Below are 14,970 nucleotides of genomic sequence, written 5' to 3' on the forward strand. Positions count from 1 at the left end.
TTATTTTTCAAAGTTTAAATCCCCAAATTTCATGGCTCTTTCTAAACAACGCTTTTCAAATGTAATTTTTAACTCATTACTAAGAGTCTTCCAAAATAACAAATTCGTATTTTGAGCCTCAAATTGTACACTTCTGTTTAGTGGTGAAGGCTAAACCCAATTTGAGGACTGCTTACAATGCGTTACGACATTAATTCCAAAGCAGAACGCAACTGATGAGCAAGATACACTGAGAAGAGTGACATCAGGCTTAGCATAGGAGAGCTGTTGCCCTAAACATGGACCTGCCGCAGGCTCTTCCTCCCTGCTGGGTGTGCGCGAATCCTCCAGCCCTCCGGGGGTGGCGGTTCCTCGGTTCTGGGGCTCCGCTCCCCGGGGACCCGGCCTCCCCGGCTCTCGCCCCCGGGAACCTCCCGGCCGGCCGCGCCACCCCTCCGCGGGCCGAGGCGACCCCTCCCGCCTCCGCGTCCCAGGGTGGCCGCCCCGCGCGCCGCGTCACTCGGCGCCCTCGGTGAGCACCTACCACTGGCCGCGCCGCGGAGGGGAGAGGCCGCGACCCTTCCCCTGCCGGCGGGCGACGCGCCACCACTCGTGCCGCCTCGGCCTGGCGCTAAATTTAAAAACTTAACAGGCGCAGCTGGCTGGCTCCGGAAACGAAAGTAAATTCGTTCCCGCGGGCCGCCTCCCGGGCTCTGCCGGCGCCTCGGCGCGCGGCCCTACCCGGAATAGACCCTTCTCCCGCCATTTTCCCCCGGCTCCTAGCAGGCCCCGCGCCCCGCGGCTGAGGCCTACCGCCGCCGGGCCTGCAGGCGTCGGGCTCGCGCCCCGCGGAGAACGCGGGCGGCATGGACTGCGGGAACGGGGCTCGCGCCCGGCAACATGTATTCCTGCTTCCAGGTAAACACGCCCGCCCCGGGCGGCGGCGCGCCTCGCCCGGCCTCCCGCCCGCCCCGCCCGGCCCGAGAGCGCGCGGAGCGGCCGACGAGGACGGCGCGCGGCCGGACTTCCACCTGGAGCGGCGGGGCGCGCCCCTCGTCGGCCCTCGGCGCCCGCGGCCCGACGCGCGCACCCCAGCGGGTCGCGCTACCCGCGCGGAGCCACGCGCCGTGGGCAGTGGTGCTGCGCGCCCCTCGGACGCGGGTGCGGGACGGGATTCCCTTCCCAGAGCGTTTCTCCTCATCTTGGTCGCTGGTTACAGCTAGCTGCCGTTTTCACAACCCAAATCCGAAAGCGCAGAAACGGACCGAGCGTATTGCCTATGCTGGGGTGGGCCGCAGGAGTGGCCCGGGCCTGCGGGGAACGACATGGGCTCAGGGTCTCGCGGCACGCTGTGGGGCCCTGGAGTGTCTGCTTTAGGGTGCAGTTTGCTGTCCCCCGCTCTCCGCGCTCGGCAGCTGGCCGCCTCTGGCTTCCCACTGGATCGGATCCAGTGGACCCGGAAAAAGCTCGGACACTGCACTTTTTTAACAGGGCCCCAGCCCTGGGCCAGGCCTTGGGTGGGTATGCAGGAGGGAAGCCAGATGGTGATAGGGGTTAGGACAAAGGTGGTTCAAAGAAATTCAGGTGGGTAGATCATGACAGGAATGCTGGCGCCAAGCCTTTTCAGCCTCCCGCTGGGTGATGAGGAGCCATCCAGGGTCTGCAGGAGCTTGGAATAATGGATAGTCAGTTTCCACACGATGGGCTCCAGTAAGTGTCAGAATAAAAGGAGTTTGGGACTAGGGAGTGCAAGTCAGAAAAGTTTGGCCCTCTTAAAGGATGATACATTGATGTGATGGCAAAACATTGGAAATAAGGAAAATCCTTTGCTCACTGTATTTAATTTTTAGATTTAGCTCAGCAAATGCATTATTTTTACAGCAAATAATACTCTGATGATGTTATAGTTACCCAGCAACCTCGACTTTTATAATGAATATTGAAAATTATTGTGTGACAGTCCGTCAAGAATAATTTTTGTGTGTATGTTTAACTTGTTCTTCCTTTATAAAGAGGTATAACATACAGTATACAAATTTAAGTGCAATTCAATGAATACACCCCTGTATTTTCATTATGTATACATATGTATACACCCCTGTAATGATCCCCCAAGTCAAGGTGTAGAACTTTTTCAGCAAGCTCATGTCTGTTGCTAGATAGCTTTAGTAACCTTTATGATAACCTCTGTCTCTAGAAATTTGTTCTGCCTGTGTGGATAAGTGTGTACTCCTTTCGGTCTGGCTTCTTTCACTCAGCATTACATCTGTGAAATTCATCCATATTGTGTGTAGCAGTGGTTTGGTTTATTGGTTGGTTAGTGTTTTCATTGCTGTGTATACTTTATTGTATGAACATCCATGTTTATTTCCTCCACTGTGGGTGGGCATTTGGATTGTTTCCAGTTTGTAACTATTGTGAGTTACACTTCTAAGAACATTCTTTTATGAGGCTTTTGGTAGACAGAGGCACTCATTTCCCTGAGGTGTATACCCAGGAGTGGAATTGCTGGTTCTGGGTACCTGTATGTTCAGCTTTAGTAGATGCTGCTAACCGGTTTTCCGAAGTGGTTATACCGATTTATACTCCCACCTGCAGTGTATGAGAGTTCCCATTGGTCCACATCCTCACGACAGATGTTTGTATACTAAAACCATTAAAGCAAAATTCAGGGTTTTGGCAGAATCTAGCAAAGGCCTATGTGGATACATGCTTTACGTTAGAAAAATCCTCTTCTTGCCTTTATCATATCAATTCGATGAGATTTTGAGGGTAGGAACTCTAATCATTCTTTCAGAATGAAGGGCCTTGTTATGATTCAGGAACACACAAGGGCTGATGATAATTTGAGTTTCTTATTTTGTTCTGTTTAACCGGTATTGACATTTTCATTCTTTTTTTATTTTTTTTAAAGATTTTTATTTATTATTTGACAGAGAGAGAGAGACAGTGAGAGAGGGAACACAAGCAGGGGGAGCGGGAGAGGGAGAAGCAGACTTCCCGCTGAGCAGGGAGCCCGATGCGGGGCTCGATCCCAGGACTCTGGGATCACGACCTGAGCTGAAGGTAGACACTTAACGACTGAGCCACCCAGGTGCCCCGACATTTTCATTCTTGAGGTGTGTTTGTATCCTCACTGTATTAAACACAAAAACCTTCAAAATAATTGAATATCGATTGCATCCCTGAAAATTGTAAGTTTAATGCGTTTACTGCTGGGCTGTGAGAATTTCAGTCCAATTCCTGTTCAAAGCTGAGATGTCCTATGACCTTTGGACTTACTGGAGGAGGCTGAGCGGGCTGTTCAGGACCCTGTTGTCAGGCAGGCAGTTTCTGTAACACAACTTGAGCTTCCTGCTCCTGTCCTTCTAGCCGGCCTTTACTGCCACCTGCAGGTTCTGAGTGGACGAACATTGGTCAGACTTGAGGGCATTGGTCACCTGGGCAACTGGGCCCCACCCCCAGAGTTTTTGATTCCCTGGTTCTGGGATGGGGCACGAGAATGTGCATTTCAAACAAGTTCCCAGGTGAAGCCAATGCTGCTGGTGTGCGGACACCACTGTTCCTGCACTGAGACAGCCCTTGGGAGTGGGCTACGAGGCAGGATTGGCCAGCCTCAGGTGGAGCTGTCTTTGTGGGGGCCAGAATTAATATCAGGGGTGCACGTGGAAGCACAGGCCAGGAGGCCTGTCTTCACAGATACGTATTTGTTGGTGTTTTCTCTTTTTCCTAGCAGATGGGAAGTCAGCCCCAGTAAGTTGTACATTTGAGAGAAGGAGACTATATCCTGGTTGGAGTGAGCACCATAGCTACAGTGAAGTTGGGCTCTTAAGAAAGAAAACAAAAATTAAGAATTTTTCAAAAGCATTTGGTGGAAGCAGTTTTACTCAGTTTTAGAAACTTTCTGGGATCCGAAGAGCTTACTCTGTATACTGGAACATGAGCACGTTAACCAAGAGGCAAACAGAACTTTAGAGATTGATCCGTGAGACAAATGCAAAGCCAGTGGACCTTGGAATGATACTTTTTTCCTGCCATTTAATTCGTGTTGTTTATCAAGCTGCCTACAATTACACTGTGTTATATGTTGAAGGATATATTAAAAAGCACTATTTAGGCCTCTTGTTTTCAATTTCTTTGGAGAAGTCCAATGTCCCAGAAAAACAAAAGCTGGAACTTGGAAGGGATACCTGTGAAGTAGTCCGACTTAGGCCCTTGACTTTCATAGGTCAGTGGGGACAGAACTGCTTCCCATTTCAGCAAGGTAAGCATTTCTTGTAGTTTGGAATAGTCTTAAAGGTTTCTCCAAAATGGCCTGGGGGTACTAGCCTATTTGCAGTTTTAGTTACTGTAACATCTCTAGACCATTAACATCGCTATTTTTAAAAATTTGGTATCAGTTTCTATCCCTTTGCTGCCCCAAAAGTAAATGTTTAAGTCATATTTTTAATATTTTTCTCTAGTGCAAGTTTTGTACACTGGTCAGTTCTGCTAAGTTGGAATGGGCCCCAACGTGAAAGGTGGGCTGGGAACAGGTTCACTGAGTGTAGGATACGAGATTGTGTGGATTGCTGGCATGGCTGAACCCTGTCACTGCACCAGCTCCAAGTAGATGTCAGAACATTGGGAAACCCTAATGTTGTGTGAGGGACAAAAGGAAGGACAGAAATGATCTCAGGACCACTAAATTCATTCGGGCTAGCTTAGTTTAAAAGCATCTCTCAGCCGGCCCCCTGATTAAACAGCCCCCAGATCAAAGTAGACCACATCCCATCTTCAGCTGTAGACAAGTTTTTGCAGTGACGTTATTCCCCTTTATCTCAAGAAAACACACATTAGAAAGTATTTTAGGGAGAGTCATATTTGTTACTTATTTCCCCACAGCATGAGTAATGTCAGCTCTTGCGGGGTTAGAGGATGGGTTGCTTTTTGGGAAATAAGAATCACAGGTGGCCTGCCTGCCTTAGTCATTCCAAATATATTAATGAGCCTTTTATTAGAGTCAGCATGATAATCACAAATAATAATATCAGATTTGTCTCTCCAAATAGAATACAAAAATAGATTTGAAAGCATTAGATGAATGCGGGCTTTAGAACTATGTTCTAATTAAATGATTAAAAAAGAAATCAAATTTAAAACGCAAAACTGATTTTCCTATTTAATGGTAGAGACAATTTATATTAACGTTATTCCTAATTAGAGTCCTATAGCTTTTTAGTAAGCCCACAAGAAACACCTCTTATTTGGGGGGAAAAAAAAAAGTAACAGTTGAAAGTATATGGTAGGGCGCCTGGGTGGCTCAGTTGGTTAAGCGACTGCCTTCGGCTCAGGTCATGATCCTGGAGTCCCGGGATCGAGTCCCACATCAGGCTCCCTGCTCGGCGGGGAGTCTGCTTCTCCCTCTGACCCTCCCCCCCTCATGCTCTCTCTCTCTCTCTCATTCTCTCTCTCTCTCTCAAATAAATAAAATCTTTAAAAAAAAAAAAAAAAGAAAGTATATGGTAAAGGAAGAATTGCTTAGACCTAAATGACTTCTCAGTGACCCTAAAAAAAACACATAGAACTTTTTTCCTCCTTTACTTAGGTAAGGGCACAGGGTTAATCTCAGAAGAAAAATCTAAGCCGGTTTTTTGTTCTTTGGCAACACTGTTTGCATGTGTGCATGTTTGTGTTTGGAAATATAGCTTGTGGGCTGAAAGCCTCCTTACTTTCAGAAGAGCTTATTCACAGGGGAGGAACCTGTGCTTAGCTTGGTGAGGGATGGGGAATAATTCAAGTGCTGATTTTAGACAACCTCTGACTAATTAAGTTCAGCTTCTTGGAAGATTTGTCTTTTACTGAATAGTCTTCTGCAGGCCTTCAGCAGTGTGGGAGTCTCTGAATTCTCCAGCATGGAGCATGTTTGATATTTCCCACACAAATCCCGAGGCTGGTTTTGTCTTTACAAAGTTGTTTTTGGTGGGACCCCCACTGACCTTTCTCAGATGGCCATTAGATCTGCTCCCTTTGCTGGTGGAGCACGTTCTGAAGGGGGTGGACTTAATCAGTTGTCAGTTGGTGTAATCAAACTGAGCCTGATGTTGTCCTGCTAGTAATTGTTCTGAAAGATTTAGGACATTTATAAGAACTTATAACTCTTACATATTTATCCTCCAGGGCAGAAAAAATTTTTCATAGAAGGAGAGTAAGAAATGTTTATAACTTTTTTCATTTGAGTATAGTTGATGCACGATGTTACCTTAGTTTCAGGTGCACAACATAATAATTCAACAACTCTATATATACCTTATGCTGTGCTCGCCGCAAATGTGGCTACCATCTGTCACCATGCAATGCTATTATAATACCATTGGCTCTATACTTTGTATGCTGTACCTTTTATCCCCATGACGTGTTCATTCCATAGCTGGAAGCCTGTATCTCCCACTCCCCTTCACCCATTTTGTCTACCCCCCACCCGCCTCCCCTGTGGCAACCATCAGTTTGTTCTCTGTATTTATAGGTCTGTTTCTGCTTTTTGTTTGTTTTGTTTTGTTTTTATATTCCACATGTAAGTGAAATCATGGTATTTTTCTCTAACTTATTTTACTTAGTATAAAACACTCTAGATCCATCCATTTGTTGCAGATAGCAAGATCTTATCTTTTTCACGGCTGAGTAATATTCTATTTTATATATATATCTCACATCTTCTTTACCCATTCATCTGTTGATGGACACTTGGATTCCATATCTTGGCTCTTGTAAATAATGCTGCAATAAACATAGGGATGGCTATAATAGCATTTTTCTAGATATGTCTCCTAAGGCAAGGGAAACAAAAGCACATCAACATAAAAAGCTTTTAAAAAAATTTGACTGCATCAAAATAAAAAGCTTCTGCACAGTGAAGGAAACCATCAACCAAACAAAAAGGCAACCTACAAAAGAGGAGACTATATTTGCAAATAATATATCCAATAAGGGGTTAATTTCCAAAATATATAAAGAACTGCTGTAACTCAACATCAAAAAAAAAAAAAAAACCCAAATAATTTGATTTAAAGATGGGCAGAAAACCTGAATAGACATTTTTCCAGAGAAGACATACAGATGGCCAACAGACAGAGGAAAAGATGCTCAACATCAGTCATCATCAGGAAAATGCAAATCAAAACCACCATGAGATATCACCTTACACCTGTCAGAATGGCTAGAATCAAAAAGAAGAAATAATAAGTGTTGGTGAGGATGTGGAGAAAAAGGAACCCACGTGCACTGTTGGTGGGAATGCAAAGTGGTGCAGCCACTGTGGAAAACTGTATGGAGGTTCCTCAAAAAATTAAAAGTAGAACTACCATAAGATCTAGTAATTCCACTACTGGGTATTTACCTAAAGAAGACATAATTTTTAATTTGAATAGCAGAAAAGGAGCTGCATGGATTTCCCCCATATCCTCTAAGCTTTCACCATGATGTTAAGAAACAAACAACTCATCAATATTTTCTAAAGTGTTATAATAAAACACACCTAAAACTAGGCTTATGCTATTTATTGGCTCTATGTCCTTCAACAAATTGCATCCTCTTTGTAAAGCCTCAGTTTCTTTATCTTTGCAGTGGGGAGAACAGTCCCAGCCTCCTAAGCTCTTCTTGCACCCCAAGCTCTTAGCCCCAGACTTGGGACAGAGTAAGCATCACTGAAAGGAAAAATGTCTCACATTCCATTTTTTTCCTGCAGTCTTTGTTACACTGCCCTTTGTCCTCCTTTTCCACTTCTACCCAAACTCTATCCTTTTTCAAGGCTCAGTTCAACTTTAGTTTCCACAAAGCTAAGCCATTGTATGGATCACAAAATGAATTCCAGTATTCTTAAAGTTTTCTCATTTTTCAGTTTCTGCCTTTATTTCACTATGTACTCATACTACTTATTCACTGTAACATTCACTAAAATACTGAGGGATATTGGGGTTATACAATGTCTCTTTCTTTTAATGCCCATGACTTTGGGTCTGCCTGGACCTCTGTCTGCTCTTCACATTCTCTGCCTGGCAAATGCCTACTAATCCTTTAAACTCAGCCCACAGCTCCTCCAAGACATCTTCCCTCTGAGACTCTCTGATGTTAGTGAGCAAGCTAGTGGTACTTCTTGAACCTACCTACACATTTCATCATGATTATTTGGTTCACTATCATTTTTTTTTTTTTTTTTTTTGAGTAGGCTCTGCACCTAGTATGGAGCCCAACACAGGGCTTGAACTCACGACCCTGAGATCATGACCTGAGCTGAAATCAAGAGTCAGATGCTTAACCAACTGAGCCACCCAGGCGCCCCAGTTAGCCATCATTTTTATATAAAGATGTATTGAAGCCCCAGTACATGCCAGTGGCTGGAGAGAATCCAGGTGTGTACTTCCTGTGTCACCGCCATCGGCTGCTCATTATATTTGCAAATAATATATCCAATATTGAGCTTCAGAGCCCACCCTTGCCCAGTGTCTCTGAAAGGAGCATGCCACTTAGATTTTCAGCCTTTTTGTCCAGAAGTCCTTTGTATGTGCTTTTTAAATATCTTTAAAAGGTAGCTTTCCTTTCCAGGTATGATTGTCGCTGAGTGGAATGGGCTGAGTGCTGAAAGGGTCGGATCTGTGTGTTCTCATGCCTGTTTTATTACCTGCCTCTGAAACAGCTAGGATCCGAGTTGGCCAAGGTCTCTAGCCAGAGCTGATTTCCTGCAGGAGCCTAAGACATTCGGTGAGGCTCTGTGGTATCAGTTGCTCAGTTTTGACCAGTTAAATCTTCATTTAGACATTTTTCTCCCAGTTTTCTTTTAGTAACTTCTTTTATTAGAATAGTATTATATACCCTTTAGTAAGACAGAAAAATATAAAGAAGAAAATCATCTCTCATCTTGCCACTGAGAAATAACAATTTTGGAAATATTTCTTTCTAGTCTTTATATATTGTATGTATTCTAGTATAAAGTCAGTGTTCTTAATTTCTTTCTCATTTTTCTATTTTTACCCATATTTCACTGTTTACTCTTTCTACTTACGAGTTTATTTCTATTGTAACAAATATACCACATAAGTACTGCTTCACAGTGTACATATTTTGGATCGGTTATCTTTAAGAGTGGGTAAAGACTGAAAATACAAATGGATGCCAGAGAGGTGAGCATAAATTCACAGAACTGTAGTGGGCACAATGGCCAGCTGGGATTCTTCAAAGGCCATTCGAGGTAGAAGTTTTCAGGACAACCATGGCCTCCTGCAAACATCCCTTGGGGTGCTTGCCATAAATAGGATGACAGTTTGAATGGACCATGAGTCAGTCTGCCTTAGTATGGAAATTACTGTTTGTTTAATGTAGAGTCAGCCCGTCCTACTTGTGTTACAAAACCTGGCCCATACTTCTTTAGGAGTTTCCTAGCCAGGTCATCTATTCCTAGGAAGGGCCAGCTGGGTGTCGGGGACAGGGGCAGGGTGAAGAGTCTCAGAACATCGGAACTATGCCTTGCAGCACCGAGAGGTCCAGAGCGTCTGCCTGTCTGAGAGTTCACTTCCTCTTCTCAAACCAGCGTCCTCCACTTCATGGAAAACAGGCTGCACACTGCACCCAAGCCTCAGATCTCCTGGTGTGTGCTGGGAGAAGCTGCCCCTCTTCTCTTATTTCTTGTTTCAAGACAGCCTTCTGACTGGCCCCACTGCGATCACATGCAACCCCAGCACCCCCTATTAGCTGTAGCCATGAGGGGCAAGCTCCACTACAGCAGCAGGTGGGAGACGGGGAGGACGGAGGGGTGCTTGAGGGTAAGGAGCACTTTTCCAGGAGAAGGGAAGGTGAGGCTAGGCACCACAAGAGCTAGCCACTGCCCTCACTCACCCGTGTGCCCGAGCTGCATGGGACCAGGCTCGTCTCAGCCGAGCATTCTCAGTTTCTCAGTTATTGGTGGTCTCTTTGACTGGATGGCATATAGGTGGGGCAGAGGTTTATTGTATGAAGAAGTAGATTTGGGCTGTTCATTTACTCAGGGTTTATATAATTTTTAGGAAACCCATCTTCTAGGGCCTGTATCTTCTAGCTCCTACACCTTCGCACTACACTTTGATGTATGTTATTGTAGTTGACCCTCTCCATGGCCTTGGGAAGTTAGTCAAGGCAAGCTTTATAATCACCATTTTACAAGATTACGAGAAGTCAGATCATCTGTCCGACACTCAACAGGAACTAAATGGCAGAGATTCAAGGCTCTCCTCAGTCCTCTAGGACCCCTGCTATGTGGCACTCTGCTGACCGAATGGTGGTACCTCACCAGGGTGGGAGAGGTGGGAGGATCAGAAAGGCTGGGGTTCCCTCGCATGTCAGGTTGATGACCAGGGACCAGGCACATCTCCTATTCTGGAGTTAGCCCTGGTTATGATTGGACATCCCAGTCAAGTCTGTCCTTTCAACCTCTCCAGAATTTTCCTGCTTCCCAGATATTTCAAGAGCTGAGCTCCATCTCAATGTACTGTCGGTCTCTGTGGCTCTGAATTGGCTGCACACCTGAAGTTTTTCATCAGTTTCTTCTTCAGCACAGAGGCCAATCCTAGAAACATGGCTATTGATAGAGACAGCCCTGAGAAAATGGAGATTTTATCTTCTATGGTCTTGGCGAAGGCCAGTTCTTCTTTTTTCTTTTTTCTTTTTTCCTCCAAGTTTCAAAATTAAAAAGATATTCTTAGAGGAACCCATAACTTGAAAATTATTCGTCTGGTGCATGGCTCTCTCTAGCTTTCTTGGTTTGTCTCCTGTAGTGTTTAAGGAAGCTGAGAGCTTCAAAGCCAGGAACATGACTCAGATCTCTTTGATGGCAGTGGTAACATCTTGGGAAGGGAAGACATATAGTTATTGCTAAAATTAGCATTCCTGGAAGTGGCAAGTAACTTGAAGATTATGCTGATTTGTCTTGCATGCATTGTATTTGTGTCCTAACCAAGTCTCCAAGGAGCTATCCCTGGCGATCAAAGAGACGGGGAACAAGGGGGTTGAATATGTTCTAATGGCTGATGACTACAGAAAATAAACTGGAACCTATTTAGGTCACTGTATTGCATGAGCATGAGAGTGATGCGCTCATCTTTTTTTTTTTTTTTTCTTTCCTATTAGATCTTCTTAAGAAAGCTGAATAGGCTTGATATGGTATCTAAAAATAAAGTAAGTGGTGCTTTGATGTCTGTTCTTTCTTTTCCATGTAACGGTGGATGTGTGTTTCTCAGAGCTTATCTGCTGTGTGCCAAAAATCAGACAGGACCATGAACAAATGTCCATTGCTTCCAAGTCATAAGAACACTTGGCAAAAAGGTGGCTCTCTCTCCTGTCTCATGTCTTTGAACTCTAAATGATGTGAAGACACTTGTCTTAACCAAGAGAGGGATAAGAAAGAGCTGCCAAGTTTAAAAACTGGTTGATAAATAACTTCATATCAACTGTATCACCTACCCATGTAGTCTGAAGATGAAAAATAATGTTCCATTTTGACTTCTACAAGATTCCTGACTAACTTTTCAATGTTACAGAATGGTTAAGTCCATGCATTGATCCATGCTGTGTACTCAAGTTATCACAGAAGCCTTGGGGGTGTATGTGGTTATGTATAGGATATTGTATTCTCTAATAGGAAGATCAGTTTTCTTTTCTCGCATTTGGTCAAGCTTGACTTTATCTGTAGTTTATCACTTGATGTTTCTTGTATCCTGCAACAGATTTCTCTCATCCTTTATTTATGTCTTTTTTGATCCAACCCTTTTCTCTTTCTCACTTTCCCCAGCCACACACACCCCCCCCTTTTACTTCTGCTGCACACACCCCTGGCAGTGTGGGACACTGGCTGCACTGGAGTGGGGGTGGCTGATTAGATGACTCTCTGGTCCTCAAGGTTGGGCAGGACACAAGAGGAGACAGATGAGTTTGAGACGTCTGTGTCATAAGAGAACAGCTGTACCAGATAGTTATTGTGCTTCAGAGCTGCAGCTTGTGTTTTCTGAGTTAAGACGGATGAGATTGAGGATTAAGAGTTTCTCTAAAGTATCATAGTGTAAACTGTTGGTTGCCTGAGTTTATTCTTGGCTCTATGTACAGTGAAATAGCTCTGTGACCTTCAGCAGGTTTCCTAACTTGGGGCAAGTTTCTCACGCAAAAAAATGGAAATCAAAATAGTACTTACTTCATAGAGATGTTACAAGGATAACATTATGTAACATATCGGGGACATTGCCTGGTGTGTAGGAAATGCCCAATACATATTAGCTATTATTCGTTAACATTCATTGGACACAGTTGTCTCTTTATCACTGGTATGTTTTCTTTAAAGTTCAAATGTCAGGAAAGAAGCAATCAGACTTTCCTTTCTGTTGAGGTATTTAGATTAGGATGGTAAACAGATGGAAGATTTGCTGCTAGGATTAATGGTGACCAGTGGGACATAAAATTGCATCTTTATAGAAAACACAAAGACCATGAGAAAACTGCTTTGGAATTGGTTAGGTGTAAGAAGCTAGAGTGGCAGGGCTGGAGACAATTGGGAAGTTTAAGATATTACTGAGTCCGAAATGACCAGAAAGACTGAGTACCTGCTTCTGATTTGTCTGAATTTTTTTTATTTTTGTGAAAACACTCTTTTGGCCAGCATGGCTTATGTCATCTCTTATGTAAGAGAAAACAGCCAAAAAAATAAATAAATAAAGTGTAAAGCCTAATCTTTAAAAAAGATATGATTTGAAGTCTTACTTTATTCAGAATAGTTTTAGAAGAAGGTGTTTCATATGAGTCAATTTTCTAGATAAATGAAGTTTAACTTGTTAAGTATCAAAACTTGTTTTACCGGGGCGCCTGGGTGGCTCAGTCGTTAAGCGTCTGCCTTCGGCTCAGGTCATGATCCCAGGGTCCTGGGATCGAGCCCCGCATCGGGCTCCCTGCTCCGCGGGAAGCCTGCTTCTCCCTCTCCCACTCCCCCTGCTTGTGTTCCCTCTCTCGCTGTGTCTCTCTCTGTCAAAATAAATAAATAAAATCTTAAAAAAAAAAAAAAAAAACTTGTTTTACCATTTCTTACTGAGATTTTTCCAAAATCAAACAACACATTCATGTAACATTTATTGAGCATATCACATGTGCCAAAAACTGGGTACTTTACTATATATGATCTTAATTTTCACACATAAAATGCATTATATTTTGGCTTTTTAAAAAAGATATCCTTTTTAAAGGTCTAATTTAATCTCTTCTTGGAAAGCTAATTGTTAGCCCCTGAGATAATTCTGTGCTTAGAATTTCTTTGACTTTTATATTTTGATCTTATTATTCTCTACATATTCTTTTTTTTTTTTTTTAAAGATTTTATTTATTTATTTGAGAGAGAGAATGAGATAGAGAGAGAGCATGAGAGGGGGGAGGGTCAGAGGGAGAAGCAGACTCCCTGCTGAGCAGGGAGCCCGATGCGGGACTCGATCCTGGGACTCCAGGATCATGACCTGAGCCGAAGGCAGTCGCTTAACCAACTGAGCCACCCAGGCGCCCTATTCTCTACATATTCTTGATGTTTCCATATCATTGAGAGATAGGAAACTGGTTTTCAATTGAGCACTTATTACAAATTCTAGGCACTTTAAGCTGAAGAAAAACCTATAAAATAATAATTATTATTATGCCCATTTTATAAATGAAACAACTGAGGCAACCAGAGTCTGAGTATCGTGCCCAAGTTCATACTGCTAAGCAAGAATAGGAGCTGCAAGTGGATTATGGACCTCTCTGTCTCCATATCTTGTGCTCTTTCTATGCTGACATTATCAAAGAAATAGGCCTCAACTAAAAATAGGTTAATAGAGGAGAAACCTTCACCACACCCCCCACTCTCTTACTTTTCTGATTCTTTCCCATTATTCTATTTTTTAAATATTTTATTTATTTATTTGACAGAGAGAGAGACAGCGGGAGAGGGAACACAAGCAGGGGGAGTAGGAGATGGAGAAGCAGACTTGCTCCCGCTGAGCAAGGAGCCCGATATGGGGCTCGATCCCAGGACTCTGGGATCATGACCTGAGCCGAAGGCAGATGCTTAACGACTAAGCCACCCAGGTGCCCCTCTCATTATTCTAAAAGCAGATTTTATTCTTCCTTAGTTAATTTAGCTATCCTTCAGCTATGCTAGATGTAGGTAAAAGTTAGAAAAAAGATGGAGCTTCTAAGCCTGTGGGTGAGGAATTGGTCCATGGGATGACCCAGGATTTTCCACATTTTAGTGAAAATTAAAAAAAACCTCTTAACTTCCATAGCGCCTTTAATTTATAGTCACAAGTAATTTTGTGTGCCTAAGGCCAGGTGTAGACTAAAGAATTTATCTGAGTCTTATAGCAATATGAGTTCTTTACTTATCCTAAGCCTTCAAAATCCAGTGGGGGTAAATCCACTCCTCCATAAAAGCAATGAAAACATTGGCAAAGATGGCCAAAATCAACTTTTTCAAAACTCTTGAAATTAGCCAAAGTCTTCCAACAATCTGAGAAGTGTTTATTCAAGAAAAACTGCTGAATCTCATTAAGCAGGGTTTGTGGCATTGTAACTTGAACTGCTCACATATCCCTCTCTTCAGGTCTACAGTAACCTTGAAAACCAGCAGTCTTGCAAACATGGTACGTGTAAAAACCAGCAGCATTGCAACCACTGGACTGGACAGGCCTCGTTTGGAGCGTCTTAAAAAGTCCCATTCCCAGAGCATTGTCCCTATTTTACCTGTCTTGTAGTTCCCTGGAAAAGCTTGATTGGAGCTTAGAACTTGCTCTCCAGGAAATATCCTGTCCCCAGGGCCTTTGTCAAAAATAATCAGTGGCAATCGTTTAACATATCAGCTGCTGAGGGGGCAATAGCAGTTGGGCAAATAAGGACCTGGCCAAAAACTTAAAAGAGAGATGGGGGATAAGATATCCCCATAAGGGACTTTGAAAAGCTCTGACATAGTCCTAGGAAATT

General features: G+C 43.6%; 1 protein-coding gene across 5 annotated transcripts in view; it reads left to right on the forward strand.

Annotated features, from left to right (window-relative positions):
- Window positions 1–371: 371 nt before the first annotated feature.
- Window positions 372–14,970, forward strand: part of RNASEH2B (ribonuclease H2 subunit B) — a 70,739-nt gene continuing 56,140 nt past the window's right edge. The window contains exons 1-2 of one of the 5 annotated variants that reach the window (XM_036080905.2): window positions 419–897; window positions 11,113–11,160. Coding sequence is in view for 4 of the 5 variants with exons in the window: in XM_036080907.2 (XP_035936800.1) it covers window positions 846–897 (52 nt within the window). In the remaining variant the exon portion in view is untranslated. Of the gene's footprint in view, window positions 898–11,112; window positions 11,161–14,970 lie in introns of all 5 variants that reach the window. The other 4 variants (XM_036080907.2, XM_036080906.2, XM_036080908.2 and 1 more) reach the window with 4 other exon arrangements.

The sequence above is a fragment of the Halichoerus grypus genome, chromosome 4 (assembly GCF_964656455.1).
Source record: "Halichoerus grypus chromosome 4, mHalGry1.hap1.1, whole genome shotgun sequence".
Taxonomy (NCBI): domain Eukaryota; kingdom Metazoa; phylum Chordata; class Mammalia; order Carnivora; family Phocidae; genus Halichoerus; species Halichoerus grypus.